The sequence below is a fragment of the Serinus canaria genome, chromosome 11, assembly GCF_022539315.1.
Source record: "Serinus canaria isolate serCan28SL12 chromosome 11, serCan2020, whole genome shotgun sequence".
In the NCBI taxonomy this organism is placed as follows: domain Eukaryota; kingdom Metazoa; phylum Chordata; class Aves; order Passeriformes; family Fringillidae; genus Serinus; species Serinus canaria.
This window is the reverse complement of record NC_066325.1, coordinates 13,221,067-13,234,852: the sequence shown is the minus strand read 5'-3', so window position 1 is coordinate 13,234,852 and position 13,786 is coordinate 13,221,067. Positions and strand designations below refer to the sequence as shown.

The window sequence follows — 13,786 nt, the reverse complement described above, 5'->3', positions numbered from 1 at the left end:
AGTGCAACAACCCCAAGGTCAAGGTGATGGGCGAGCCTAGGATGCAGAAGAACATCCTGCTGCCCCACCCCCTCCAGAAGAAGGGGGGCAGGCGGTGCCCCCACCTCCACCCATCCCAGCAGCACCCGCAGCGTTGCCACCTCCCGGATTGTCGAGGCCGATTGCCAAATCTCGCTGGGGCAGCACAACCGGCTGTGGAGAGCAGCGGGGATGGAGGGGCTCAGAGTGGGCAGTGTCCTGCTGACCGGCTGCGATGGGGGGCTGGGCCTGGGGCTGCTGAAGGGCTTGCTGGAGCAGCCCAGCCCACCTCGGCACATCTTTGCTGCTTGCCTGGACCCCCAGGGCAAGGTAGGGAGGGCACCGACCAGGCCGGGGTGGGGAGGAAGACAGGAGGATCAGCTCTGGGATGGGTGCCTGGGGATGCCACAGTGCCACCTGAAACTGGGATGCGGAGTGTCAGCATCCTTAACGGTGAATGGTATGGAAAAATACGTGTGTGTGTGTGTATATACATATAAACAAACCAAAAATGCACATATATGTATTAAATATTAAAAATACCTACGTATGTATTAAATATGTATGTATTTATTTTGAGTCTCTTGGTGCAGGTGTGTGCATGATGGGGAGTGCAGGGGGGTTGCTGGCAGCTCCCGTGCCAGGGGCGTCGCTGCGGGGAGCTTTGAAGCTGCCGCGCTCAGCCAGGCGCGGAAGAGCAGCCACCCGCCCCAAATCGGTCCCTCTGGATCTTGTTGTAATCTGTCAGCTGTGACATGAGGGGCCACCCTCTTCCCACCCCGGCACGGTGCAGGCACCCCCCCCACCCCCTTCCATGAGCTTCACCATGTGACCCTCTCCCCCGTTTTCTCCACCCAGGCTGTTAACGAGGTGGCTTTGGGCTTTCCCAACGTCATGATCTTGCCTCTAGGTAAGTGCTGGGGCGGGAAAGGGATGAAGCTTCTCGGGATTTAATTGCAACCGTGGGTGGCTCCAGGAAATGCCACCAAGCAGGTGGGTCCCTTGGTTTGGCTTAGCTCAACCAGGTCACTGATGGGACCAGGAGGATGCTCAGTGGCTGAGAGTTGCGTCCTGCCACATCCTACAGCATCTTGCCAGGATCATGGCCACCAGCCTGTCCCCAACCCTCCTGTCCCCTTGCAGATGTGACAGACCCCAACAGCATCAAGGCAGCAGTGAGGAAGGTGCAGACAGAGGTGAGAAGTGCTGGCCTCAACCTCCTGATCAACAACACCGGCACCACGCGCCGCAGCACCTTTGCCACCGAGACAGCAGAGAACATGAGCCTCGTCTACACCACCAACACCATCGGGCCCCTGCAGACAAGCCAGGTGAGGACACAGGCAACCCCTGCCCCAAACATGGGCAACAGGGAGGAGGAGGATGGTGATGCCTGAGATCTCATCCCCTGCAGGCCTTCCTGCCCCTGCTGAAGAAGGCAGCTGAGGCCGAAGGGCAGCGTGAGATGAGCTGCAGCAGAGCTGCCATCATCAACATCTCCAGCATCCTGGGCTCCATCGAGGTTGCGGAGGCTTGGGAGGAGAGGCAGGACATCTGCTACCGCTGCAGCAAGGTACCACCCCTGGGGCATGGGGAGGAACTTGGGGGCATCTCCTCAGGCATTCCCCCCACACTGGCCCTGGCATTGCCAGATCATGATGGTAAGGAGGGGGATTTGTCCTCCCAGGCTGCTCTGAACATGCTCACCAAGTGTCTGGCCCTGGAGTACGGGAGCAGCGGGATCCTCTGCGTGTCTGTGGATCCTGGACATGTGACACCTCCCTTGGAACAGGGAATGGTGAGTGATGGGAGGTGCATGGAGTTCTAGCTCAGCAAGGTCCCACGGGTATCCTGGGGATTCCTGGGGGCATCCTTTCCCAGGAGCATCCCTTCCCAAGGCCACCCCTTCCCATGACCATCCCTTCTCAGGGTCATCCTTTCACAAAGAAATGTCCTTCCCACAGACATCCCTTCCCATGAGCACATCCCTTCTTCATAGGGTATTGCTTCCCATGGACATCTCTTTCCCATGAACGTCCCTTCCTGAGGCATCCTTGACCATGGACATCCCTTTCCTGGGCATCCACATCTGTGCAGTGCCTTGGTCCCACAGTAGCTGTGCCACCACAGCAAAGGGACAATTACAGGAGCTCCCCCCAGCCACCCAATTTCTTCCCTATTTTTTAATTCCTTTCCCATCCTGATGATTTGTCAGCAGAGGGCACCCCGGCCCTGCACTCGGCTGTCCCTTACCCGGCTCTGGCTGACAAACGAGTCACTTTTTAATTAGGGATGAAGAAATTAACCTCCATCCTTACAGCATCCATCCTTTCTTAAATGAAGGAAAATAAATTTGTGCAAAGCCACATCCCTTGGCTGGAGCATCTCCAGTTGTTCCCAAACCAACCTAGCCAGAGCTGGCATTCCACCCTACCAGGAGTAGGAATGGGGATGTTGGCATGGAGAATCTTGGCTCACTTTTTCCCTTGCCCTTGGGTGTGACAGGGCCCGGTGACGCTGGAGGAGAGCGTGCGGGGCGTCCTGCAGCTGCTGGCCCAGCTCTCTGCCACCAACAACGGCACCTTCTGGGACTGGAGAGGGCAGAGGCTGCCCTGGTGAGAGCAGCATCTGCCCACTGAGCTTAAATAATTAATTAAAGTGAATTAATTGCCATTTCCAGGCTCACTCTGAGTCGTGGGGGGCAGGATGGGCAGGGGAATAGAAACAGGGATGCACAGGTTGGGGGATGGGAGTTGGATTCGCTGCCCCCCCTGACCTGGGATGCTGATTTGTGCCAGGGCAGCTTAAGGAAGAATGCTCCAAGTGTGGTCCCGAATCCAAGGCATCCCCTGGGGCCAGGAGAACCCCCTGGCTATCCTCACTCTAGGGCCACAAGCCATACTGCTTATGGGGACATCCCAGACAGCCCCCAAACTCAGCCCTTCTCCTGCTGAGCCTGCCCACCCCAAAACCAGCTGGCCTTTCCATGCCCACCCCAAAGATGCTGCCAGGCATTCTTCTTGCTGGTTCAAAGCCAGCAAATGTTCTTCCTGTTCCAGCAGCTGGGGGGTTCACAGCAGGAGAGCTCCCAAGTCTCAGCACATGTCTAAAGATGGCTTTTGAGACCTGGGCAGGGCGTCCTGGGCTGACCTTCCCTGAATCCATCCCTCATGGTATGCCAGGAGATATTGTAAAAAGGCTCCTATTCTTGATCCTGTGAGTGCTTTCCTGTAGAGGCTCTCAGCTGTCATTTTTGAAGCTATCTCTCAAAAGAGGGATCAGAAGAAAATGCACAATATCCCAAGTGGGGCTGGACACACAGCCCATTGCTGTGGGGATGCTCTGGGAAGCTTGGTGGGGGTCATTTTGCAGGGACATCTTCAGTTTCCCCACAGTGGAGGAGGATGAAGGATCATTCCCACGTTTGACACGAGGAGTGGGAGGTTGGGGCTCAGCCTCAGGTGGGTCCCTGGACCACACAGGGACTCAGTTAAAGCCAGCAGGGATGGGAGACAGGGTCCCTCTAGTTAAAGCTCTTATCAAGCAGTGGATCTACTGGTGGTTTTATATGAGCTCTGTGTGGGCTTTATATAAACAGGAATCATCACTAGGGAGGAGGAAAAGGAGGAGGAGGAGGAGGAGGAGGAGGAGGAGGAGGAGAAGGAAGAGGTTCCTCCACTCATGCTGCAGTGCCCATTGACTCATGAGCCAAAGCCATGAATACACCAATTAAGGTCTCTAATGGCTGATGAAGGTAATTAACTAAGCTGTAAAGGGGGGGAGGCAGCCAGGCAGCCCCAGTGCCTCCAGTGTGCTGCCTCACCACCCCACCAAGCACAACAAACAAATCCAGATGTTTCCTTGCTGGGGAAGAAGCCGGGGCTGAAAGAGGCAGCTTGGCAGGGGTCCCTTTGTCAGAGCGAGTCTCTTCCCCACAGCAGGGAGGGAGGTGGCTGACACCCCAAAAGAGGAGGCAGTGGAGGCAGTGGGGTTCTCTTTGCTGGTCCTTTATTTTGGGTAAGGCTGGAGGCTCCCAGGACCCAGTCAGAAGCTGAGCTGCAATGCTACAGAATTAACTGATGTTTAATCAAAGCTGAGGAAAAAATACAAATGGAGAGAAACAAGGTGATGCCCTCACCTGCCCTGTGGGCAGGGAGAGCTGTATGTCCCCACAACAGCTGCCTGCCACAGGGGGCTGTTTCTGACCCCACACCCATGCAAAGAGTGGCAGACATTTCGGATGGACAAGATCAGCCATTAACAGTCCCACAGCTCTGGAAAGGGTTGTGTTTGGTCCTGGAAGGAGTGGCATTTGTCCAACCTTTGCAGCTTCCTTGGGAATCCACATGGGGCTCTGGGAGGAGCAGAGCAGAGGCAGCATCCAAGGCTCCAGGGCAAGGAGGTGTCCAGTGAGGGGGGAGTGAGGAGTCTTCCACAGTGTTAGGTGGATTCCCACCGACCTGAGCAGAGGGAACAGGTACCATGGCGTGGGACAGGGCGCTTCTGTGTGGCACCTGCGTTCCCCAAGGTCGGGTCCCCCACCCTGACCCCCAACTCACAGGGCACCCCGTAGAGCATCCTCATGACCTTGAGGCAGTTGTCCAGCAGTGCCTTGGGGCGCACAGCCTTGCTCCGGCTCTCAGCGCCCGCGCTGTGGATCAGCTTCACCAGATCGGCCACCACAGTTTCCACGTCTGTCTGCAGTGACGGAGCACCAGGATGTCACCAAGATCCCCCAAGGGACAGCAGAGTGCAAAAGAATACAGCTGTTGCATTGGCCGGGAATCGAACCCGGGCCTCCCGCGTGGCAGGCGAGAATTCTACCACTGAACCACCAATGCCAGATGTGCAGATTCTACCAACCCTCCCCCACACTCCCAAATCCTGCTGGATGGCAGCGTCGGGGACAGGCCCTGTCATTTCCCAACACCCTCACTAATTAACCCTAACACTGCTCTCATAACCCGCCTCCAGCCCATGCCAACACCCCTCCCGCTGCCTCACATCACCTGCAGCAACGAGGCCTTCTCAGCAGCCCGCACCGTTAACCCTCTCATGACACAACCCCGCAAAACTCCCTCTCTCCACAGAGGGGCTGCACAGACTGCCCTGGGGGCACACAACAACCCAGCCAACTTTGGATTCACATGGGTGACCCAGCTGTGACAGGCCACCCACAAACAGCACACAAACACAGCCCCCTCTTGGTTGTGGCAGCACCCCTCAGACCTGTACAGGCCTGATTGCCCTGGGCCTCACTGCCACGGAGCCAAAGACCCTCGTCACTGCCACCAAAGCAGAAACTCTCATTGTCAGTGAGCCATGGACCCTCTGTGCCACCAAGTCCCCAGGGATCACCAATGTGCCCTGGCTTTGTTCCACAGACAATGTCACTCCTCACATCTGCAAAGGGGGAAAGAGAGGTGTGTAATTCCTCCAGGCACCCAGGGGAATCCCCATGGTCCCCCAGAGACACTGGGGCCCAAAAAAACTACTACTGTTGCATTGGCCGGGAATCGAACCCGGGCCTCCCGCGTGGCAGGCGAGAATTCTACCACTGAACCACCAATGCCAGATGTGCCCATCACCTAAATCATCTCCACACAGCCCCACAATTCCAAATCCAGCAGGATGAATGCAACGTGGGCAGGTACTGCTGGCTGTGAGCACACCACACACACCAAGGGCATCCCAACACTCAGCTCTGACACCGTGACTCCAGACCATGGAAGCCCCTCTTCTGCTGCCTCACCAGTAAGGAGGGCTTCTCCGCAGCCCTCACAGTTAGCCCTCTCATGACATAACCCAGCAAAGCTCCCTCTCTCCACAGAGGGGCTGCACAACCTGCCTGTGGCACAGGACAACCCAGCCACACTTTGGCTTGACATTGGCAACACAGCTGTGACAGGCCACCCACATCCAGCACCCAAACACCTCTGCCTCGGGGTGCAGCAGCATCCCCCAGCCACAAGCAACCCATGGCTGCATGGAGCCCAAGTCAGGTGGAGGGGCTGGGGCTGCAGAGTTGAAAATCAGGAGACTGGGCTGCACTGAAGAGGAACCAAACCGTGGCCTTTGAGGGGGAGCACAATAATTGTATCACTGAACCACATATGCCAGATGTGGAACTGCCCACAGCTGCCATCTGCCTCCATGGCCTGGGCACCCTTGACATTAACCAGCCCCGCCCGCTGCACCTAAGCCCGGGACCTTCACTACCACCGACATAGCACCCCTTGTTGCCATTGAACCAGTGTCCCTCCCTGCCACCCAGCCGAGCTGGTCATTCAGCAAACCATCTCCTCTTAATAGTCCCTAGTGCCACCAAGCCAAGGATACTCACTGCAGGCAGAGCTGCTGCTGCCACTCTGGGGCCTGAACACCTACACAAACTACAGAGTCGACCCCGAGGGAAGATGCAGAGGGAGCATCCTCTACAGGGATGCCAAAGAGAGCACCCACGGGACCACCTCTGCAATATTCCAGGGGCACCCTGGCAACCACCTAAAGACAGCAGAGTGCAAAAGAATACAGCTGTTGCATTGGCCGGGAATCGAACCCGGGCCTCCCGCGTGGCAGGCGAGAATTCTACCACTGAACCACCAATGCCAGATGTGCAGATTCTACCAACCCTCCCCCACACTCCCAAATCCTGCTGGATGGCAGCGTCGGGGACAGGCCCTGTCATTTCCCAACACCCTCACTAATTAACCCTAACACTGCTCTCATAACCCGCCTCCAGCCCATGCCAACACCCCTCCCGCTGCCTCACATCACCTGCAGCAACGAGGCCTTCTCAGCAGCCCGCACCGTTAACCCTCTCATGACACAACCCTGCAAAACTCCCTCTCTCCACAGAGGGGCTGCACAGACTGCCCTGGGGGCACACAACAACCCAGCCAACTTTGGATTCACATGGGTGACCCAGCTGTGACAGGCCACCCACAAACAGCACACAAATGCAACTGTCTCGGGGTGCAGCAGGTCCATCGAGGCAGCAGAAGTTTAGGCAGAGAGGCAGAACCGTCCCCGGGAAAACAGGGATGAACTCATGGGCACCTTCTGCCTGAACCCCCGCAACCGCCGGTGCTGGTGGTGCCACCCCGTGACGGAGGTCGGTGTGTGTGACAGTCCCGTTCTTCCCTCCCCAGGTCAGCAATAGAGACGGGTTGCAGGCAAGAAAAAAAATGCAACCGTTGCATTGGCCGGGAATCGAACCCGGGCCTCCCGCGTGGCAGGCGAGAATTCTACCACTGAACCACCAATGCCAGATGCGTGGGTACACTGAGGTGCTGCCCCACTGTCTCATACCCTGCTCCCAATTTCTGTCTTTGCACCCTGTCCCTGTCAGTCCCCCCACAGAACCTACACACAGGGAAAACGCCCATGCCCGTGTTGTCCCCTCCCGGTGCTCGGGGCTCAGCACACAAGTGCGAGATGTGGGGCGCCAGGGGCGATCCTCACCTGCCGATACTTGCTGTACTCCTTGCCCAGGGCATCAAAGAGCTGGCAGAGTTCCTGGGTGTACTTCCGGGATGGGTGCTTCTCTGGCAGCACCTCACGGATCCGCAGCACGGCCTGGGAGCTGACATGGAACCAGAGGTACCGCAGTGCTGCCTCCGACACCGTCCCGTTGCGCTGAAGGGCAAGAGGGTGAGAGCCGTGCAGCCCCTGTGGGTCCCTGGAGAGCTCCCGTCAGGGACTCTCCCCTGCCACCGTCTTACCAGGCGGGTGATGTTGGACGGCCTCAGCACCTCTTCATACTGGACCTGGACTGTGTAGTCGATGGGAAAGTAATGTTTCTGGAAAGGCAGGGAAGAGCACGGGGGCTGGAAAGGAGCAAAGTAATAGGCACAGCCTTGCCAGCCTTAATATGACACCGGGGAGCCTGTGGGAAAGCCCTTTGATGTGGCCAGTCCCAAGCAGAAGTAGCCCTGGGCAAAATTTGGCATAAAATGTCCCTGGTAAAAAACACAGCACCCAGCACCCAACCACTGTAGAGCAGTGGGTGCTGCCCCCCACCCATCACCCCCCAGGAGCAAATTGGGGCCCTGCCATGCCACCTGTCCCCCCACCTTCCAAAGCTGGGGTTACCATGTACTGCAGGCGCATCTCATACTGCAGCTTGTCCTGGAGCAGGCGGGTGAGCTCGCATTCGCCCGGCGCCGCGGCCTCCAGCCCCAGCACAGCCAGGACACCTGGGCAGCCAAAGCCAGTGGCATCAGCCCCCTCAGAGACAGCCACTGAGGTGACTCCTGAGGCCATCCCCCCTGTCCCCTAGCTGTACTCACATAGGATGGCAGCGTAGCCCTGCTGCATGTTGATGGTGGCCATCATTGGAGCCCCAGGCTGTGCCTACATGGCTGGGGCTCACCGGGAGCCTCCAGGGCAGTGGCGTGGATGGTGTGGGGACAAGGGACAGGTGTAGGCTCCGGGCACTGGCTGCTCTCCGGTAGCCTCGGGCAGTTGTTCCCTGCCATGGATGGGGGATTTAGTTCACCTTCCCGGCAGTCCCCGCTGGCTTCTCCTCTCCAGCTGGTGGCAGGGAGGCAGCAGGTCCCGGGGCCGTCACAGGGTGTTGGCAGGGAAGTGTCTGCAGGGGTGCAGGAGCACCCCCGGACTGCAAGAGGGAATCTGGGGGAAGAGAGCCCCGGCTGCAGCCCCAGGGCAGGCAGGGGTCCAGGCTGCCGCCCCCAGGCAGGACATCCACTCTGAGCCCCGGGGCCACGGGGAAGGGACAGCCCCGCGTGAGCCTCGGGGGCTGATGCCTGTGTCCCGCTTGGGGCAGGGCTACCGAGGCTTCCCTCACCCTCAGGGGATTTCCAGGGAAGCATGGCGGTCAACCCAGCCCCGTTATCCCTGAGGTGATTAAGTCTGGCCTCAGCCGAGGAGTTCTGGGGGACAGGGCTGGTGAAATGGCCAAGCCACCGCATGCTGGGTTCCCGCACAGAGGTGTCCTGTCCCTACACCCCTGTGGAGGGGGCTCTGCCATGCCCCCGCGCTGTGGAAGGAGATCATAGCATGTCCTTGTGCCACATGTTCCACAGCGCGTCCCCTTGCGAAGGAGGGTGTGTTGCGGCCATGTGCTGTCCATCCCAGCACAGAAGGGGCCCCATCTGCGTCCCCACACCATGTCCCGGTGCCAGGGGGGCCACGCTGTGTGTGGCACCACGCGATGCCATGTCCCAAGGGAAAGCAGCCGTGCCGTGCGCCGTGCCGTGCCCCCACGCAAATGCGTCGTGCGGTGTCCCAGCGCAAAGGGTGCCACGGCCACCCACAATCCCAGTGAAGGGACCTCTGAGCCGTGTCCCTGCCATATGTCCCCAAGCAGACACGGCCGGCTCGCGGGGTGCGTGTGTCCCGTACCGCGTCCCCAAGCGGGGCCGTGGCTGCCCGGCCGCCCCCCGCGCCCCCCGCGCGAGGCTCCGCGGACCCACCTGGCGCGGCGCGCGGGGCCGCGGGCGCGGGACGCGTTCACCCGCGGGCGGCGGCGGCGGCGGGGCCGTGCCCGCGCTTCCCGGGAGGCGGGCGGGGGGCGGCGGCGCGGGGAGCGGGCGGGGCGGCGGCCGGGGGCCGGGCGGGGAGTGGGGACCGAGCGACCGCCCCGCACGGCCCTGGGAGAGTCCCGCTACGCCGCGGGTGCTCCGCTACCCCAGCCGGGTGGGTGTCCCCAGGGTAGGGAGCGAGAACGGGAGGTGTCCCCAGGGTACGCAGGTAGCCCAGGCTGGGGTGTCCCCAGGGTGCTTAGCTAACCCTCGTGGGTACCTCCCTGCTCCTCGGGGCGCTTTGCTGTTCCAGCTGGGTGTCCCCAGCGTGCTTGGCTGACCCTCGAGAATATCTCCCTGTCCCAGGCAGGTGTCCCCGGGGGTGCTGAGCTAGCCCAAGCTGGGCATCCCGGGATGGTCAGCTGCTCAGTTCATCTAGCCAATGTACCCCCCAGTGTGCTCAGCTCATCCAGATGAGCATCACCAAGGTGTTTGGCTCATCCTGATGGGTCCCTCCCTGCTCCTCGGGGTACTTTGCTGCACCACACCCTGCGGGCTGGCTAACTATGGTGAATGCCTCCTCCGCTCCTCAGGGTGCTGAGCCATCCCTGCAGGGTGTCCACCCAAGCCAGTCAGGTGCCCACATAGCCCCTGGGGTGCCGAGCTGACTACTCTGCAGAGCCCTAGGCTCCCCTGGGTGCTCAGCTCTGCCAGGACTGGCACCTCTAGGGCGCTGGGTTTTCCTGGCTGTGTGTCCCAGAGCACTTTCTGGGCTGAGCACCCATGGGCACGTTTTGGAGCAATCAAAGTGGGAGTCAACCCAGTGCCTTCCCAGGCTGCACCCGGGGAAGGGCTGCACTGCAGCACGAATCTCAGAGGGGCTGAGGTATTCTAAGCTGGCTCCATGCCAGCAGGACTCTGCTCCCTCTGGCCCAAGCCCACGTCATCCTCTCAGGATGCTTCAGGGCTGAGCTCCTGCCAGGAGCAGGGGCCAAGGGACATGGGACATTGTCCTCTCCCACATCATCCTGAAGAGTCCCTTGGAAGAGCCACTGTGTCTGTGTTCAGGGCTGCTGAGCATCCAAAGGGTCAGCAAGAAAATCGGCTATCAAAGAGTGGGTCAGTGCTCCCAGGGAAACGCGTGGGAAGGAATGCACTTCTGCCTGTGAGAGCGCACTGGGATTCCCCTGGCATGGAGTCAGGGCCACTGCCGTGCTCCTGCCAAGCTTCCCCTGGTCCTGGCCAGTCTCGGGCATGGCCCTTGTCTCCCTCCCAGCACTCAGGAGGGAGTCAGGGCCAAGATGCTCAGCTCTAAGCAGGGAAGAAGCCGCTCCAGCTCCTCACTCAGGTGTCCACAGGGATTTTGCCCGCAGCTGCTGCAGTCGCTGGAGGAAGCCATTTAATAGCATTCCCTGCCCACGTATTCATCAGCCTGGCAGCCGGTATGGGGTGAGGAAGAGAAGAGAAAGTGCGGGACTGCGCAGCACTGTGCTGGGGGCGGTTTGCTCTCCTGGCTGCTCCGAGGCTGGAAATCAGTGCTGGGATAAGCCCAAGGCAAACAGCTTCCCGTGCACAGCCCCGGGAGCTCTGCGCCCACACGGCGGCAGGACCCCAAAACCCTGCAGCTGCAGGGGGGAGCTCGCTCTGAGAGAAACCTTCCTTGTCCCAGTGAAGGGGAGCTGGAGGCTCAGGCAGCTCCCACAGGCCCCCAGCTCCTTATGGCTAGGAACGGGTCCCCTCCAGGCTTTGCATTTTACTGGAGGCAGGTTATTCACCAGGCACAGCCAAGCAAGTAAAACGTTGCACTTGGAACCAGTTTGGGAACATCTCAAGACACTCTCCTCCCCCCCACCCCAGCTTTCACTTTCAGGACACCAGCATGACAAATACCAAGGGCCACTGGAGCTCTGCTGGAAGTGCCCTCTGATCCAAAGCATCACTCCCTCAGGGAGGACAGGGAGCACAGGGTGAGCACTTCATGGCAAGCCAGAAGCTGGACCCCACAAAGCTCAGTTCCCCTTTGCCCCTTTCTTGACATAGCCGCCCCCACTGAGGCCAGGGAAGGGAGCACAAAGCCCTTTGCTCTGCCAGCAGAAGATGGGTGGGGCTGCCAGAGGGTGCAGTCCAGCGTTGTAAGCCCAACAGCGTTGTTTCAACCTTGCAGGCCAACGCAGGCCTGCAAGGTTGAAACAAGGTAGGAGGGGAGAGGAGGGTGCAAAGGACAGGGCAGGAGGGTGTGTTTGCCCTCGACCCACAGAGTACGTGCACCAGAAACGTGAAAGCTGTTCAAAGGGAACACAGGCATCAAGGACCACCTGTCTCTCCAAGTCCCAAGTGGGGAGCACCATCCTTACCGGGATGTCACAGGCTATCACAGTCCCCACCAGCAGGAGTGACGCAGCAGAACCAGGAAACACTTGCTGTGAGGATACACTACAACTGGGTGCCCCAGCAGCCAGCTACCAAGGCTCTGGGACAAGGACCTTTTCCCAGCCCTCCTGGCAGCCAGCTGCTCCTCCCAGAGCTGCAGCTGCTACGCTGGGCAACGTGCAACCATGCTCTGGAACGGCTGCAAAAACAACTCTTCCTTCTCTCCAGAGCCTGCTTTGTGTGTGTCTCAGGGCAGACCAAGCAGCAGGGGACCAGCTCCAGACAGGGCAGGGGGGCAGTGAGGGGCCTGCAGGAGCACAGGGGCTCAGGGTGTGCACATTTCTGTATTCCTCCTTCTCCCACCAGGTCAGCAGCAGCTGCCACGAAGGAGAAGAGCCCCAGAGCCAGGGTAGTGAAAAAACAGGCTTTTATTCTTCATGTGCTGCTCACAGTCACAGCTTGGAGACACTCTCTTGCCAAAGTTATTATGAAACAAATCAAGTCCCAGACTCAGGCCTCGCTCTTCCCCACCCCCAAGAGAGTCAACATTGTACAAAACTCTATTTACAGGGAAAACAGTCAGAAATGGTGAGTCCAAAAAACCCCTTGCAATTCGGAAGAAAACGTTACCCCTTGCAATTCAGAAGAAAACGTTCAAGACAAGTGTGACATTTACACCCTCCACAGCCAGCTTTCCATTGGCTGCTCCCTGGACTAGTATAAGCCCAGGGCAGCTCACCACTGGCTACTAAAAGAGGAGCCTGGTAATCCTGAATCATGCCACAGCTCTTCCCTTTCCTTTCCTTTCCTAAAATGCTGGGAAATCACAAACCCCACTAGGCCCAATGAAGACTCAGCTGGATCTGCCCTACAGAACTTTCAGCAAGACACTGTGGGACTCCCCCATCCAAAAGGGAGGACACAGAGATGGGGCTGAGGGTCTTGGGCACTTCCCAAGAGAGAACTGCTCTGGCCAGAAGCTGGAATGTCAGGAGCCTTCACATAGGCAGCAGGATGTGTTGGGAAACCTAATAGCTGATACTGTATTTACTGGAGTCAGGTTACTTTGAAACACAAACCAAGAGGACCAAACCAATATTTGAAAAGGGGAAAAAAAAAAGCACACATTCCTCTTCCCAATGGTGCCTGGAAGAGCACCCAGAGGAGCCATGAGCATTTCTGCCCCTGCCAGCTGCCACTCAGAACGCGTAGCGCGTGCGGATGTCCTCCAACTTCTTGGACACCTCGGGTGGGGTCCGGTCCAGCTCCTCGGCCACATTCTTCTGTTTGTTAGGCTCCATGGAGTTGAACTGCTCACACAGGTCCCCATCAATCACGTTCTGGAGGGGCAAGGAGGAGAGAACTGAATCAAAACCACACAAAGGCATTGAACCCTGCCTAAACAGGGAAAAATGGCCACAAACAGTTTGTTCCCAGGAGTTTCTTAATCCTGTCCTGGAAACAAGACCATGCTCGGTGACCTCATCTGCTGAATAGCAGCAGTTAGCATCACATTAATTACTGGCCAGCTTGATTAACGAAACAGAAACCCAAAACGCCTGGGTGCAGCCGAAGAATCACAGAAGGGAAAGAAAGAGAGATCCGCCTGGGTCTGAGCCCTGCGCTGGGAAGGTTGGGGGAGGCTGTGAGTGATGACAAAGGCAGCTTCAATCAAATGGGAGTCTTTGAGGCTGTGTATTTGGCAAATCAGCCTCAAGCTCACAGACCACCACCACACTCCACTCCTAGAGAGCTTCATCTGCTGGGACAGTATTCTGACTGACTCCAGACTCACTACTCTGGTAGTAGCTACCACTAGGATCCGTCTGATCAGAGCATTTAGCAGTTCACAGCTTCTAACAGTTCCTCAAAAGCAGAAATGGGAAGGAACAGCTGTTTCTGAACTTGGATTT

At 58.5% G+C, this 13,786-nt stretch overlaps 3 protein-coding genes and 4 non-coding genes across 9 annotated transcripts in view; 1 reads left to right on the top strand and 6 right to left on the bottom strand.

Annotated features, from left to right (window-relative positions):
* The first annotated feature begins 137 nt into the window (after positions 1 to 137).
* Positions 138 to 2,691, top strand: LOC103816830 (C-factor-like). The gene is made up of 6 exons (XM_009090857.4): positions 138 to 348; positions 877 to 928; positions 1,162 to 1,349; positions 1,433 to 1,591; positions 1,706 to 1,816; positions 2,524 to 2,691. Exons 1-6 carry the CDS (start codon positions 211 to 213, stop codon positions 2,635 to 2,637), a joined length of 762 nt encoding a protein of 253 aa, XP_009089105.1. The 5' UTR covers positions 138 to 210; the 3' UTR covers positions 2,638 to 2,691.
* A 1,318-nt stretch (positions 2,692 to 4,009) lies between these two features.
* Positions 4,010 to 9,545, bottom strand: IL34 (interleukin 34). Of its 3 annotated transcripts, none has more exons than XM_030227461.2 (7): positions 9,456 to 9,545; positions 8,310 to 8,652; positions 8,113 to 8,216; positions 7,743 to 7,847; positions 7,483 to 7,656; positions 4,578 to 4,716; positions 4,010 to 4,478 (listed from the first exon to the last, which is right to left on the bottom strand). In XM_030227461.2, exons 2-7 carry the CDS (start codon positions 8,353 to 8,355, stop codon positions 4,459 to 4,461), a joined length of 588 nt encoding a protein of 195 aa, XP_030083321.1. In that variant the 5' UTR covers positions 8,356 to 8,652; positions 9,456 to 9,545; the 3' UTR covers positions 4,010 to 4,458. The 3 variants fall into 3 exon arrangements, with proteins under 3 accessions (XP_030083321.1, XP_030083323.1, XP_030083322.1); XM_030227463.2 differs by having other exon boundaries at positions 7,743 to 7,820; XM_030227462.2 differs by having other exon boundaries at positions 8,310 to 8,491; positions 9,456 to 9,518.
* Positions 4,789 to 4,859, bottom strand: TRNAG-GCC (transfer RNA glycine (anticodon GCC)). Its single transcript has one exon. It is a non-coding gene; the product is annotated as a tRNA-Gly (tRNA).
* TRNAG-GCC (transfer RNA glycine (anticodon GCC)) lies at positions 5,520 to 5,590 on the bottom strand. Its single transcript has one exon. It is a non-coding gene; the product is annotated as a tRNA-Gly (tRNA).
* On the bottom strand, positions 6,557 to 6,627 carry TRNAG-GCC (transfer RNA glycine (anticodon GCC)). Its single transcript has one exon. It is a non-coding gene; the product is annotated as a tRNA-Gly (tRNA).
* TRNAG-GCC (transfer RNA glycine (anticodon GCC)) lies at positions 7,216 to 7,286 on the bottom strand. The gene has a single exon. It is a non-coding gene; the product is annotated as a tRNA-Gly (tRNA).
* A 2,738-nt stretch (positions 9,546 to 12,283) lies between the features above and the next one.
* SF3B3 (splicing factor 3b subunit 3) overlaps positions 12,284 to 13,786 on the bottom strand; it is a 28,592-nt gene continuing 27,089 nt past the window's right edge. Inside the window, exon 26 of the mRNA XM_009090679.4 lies at positions 12,284 to 13,213. Coding sequence (XP_009088927.1) covers positions 13,073 to 13,213 — 141 coding nt within the window. The 3' untranslated portion in view covers positions 12,284 to 13,072. The remainder of the gene's footprint in view (positions 13,214 to 13,786) is intronic.

Excerpts from the sequence above, each read along its gene's own strand:
- IL34 (XM_030227461.2), bottom strand. The coding sequence starts at position 8,355 with ATGATGGCCACCATCAACATGCAGCAGGGCTACGCTGCCATCCTAT. Across the intron at positions 7,657-7,742 it reads CGTCCAACATCACCCGCCTG|CGCAACGGGACGGTGTCGGA; the intron begins GTAAGACGGTGG and ends CTTGCCCTTCAG. Across the intron at positions 4,717-7,482 it reads AGTACAGCAAGTATCGGCAG|ACAGACGTGGAAACTGTGGT; the intron begins GTGAGGATCGCC and ends CCGTCACTGCAG.
- LOC103816830 (XM_009090857.4), top strand. The coding sequence starts at position 211 with ATGGAGGGGCTCAGAGTGGGCAGTGTCCTGCTGACCGGCTGCGATGGG. Across the intron at positions 349-876 it reads GCCTGGACCCCCAGGGCAAG|GCTGTTAACGAGGTGGCTTT; the intron begins GTAGGGAGGGCA and ends TTCTCCACCCAG. Across the intron at positions 1,592-1,705 it reads TCTGCTACCGCTGCAGCAAG|GCTGCTCTGAACATGCTCAC; the intron begins GTACCACCCCTG and ends TTGTCCTCCCAG.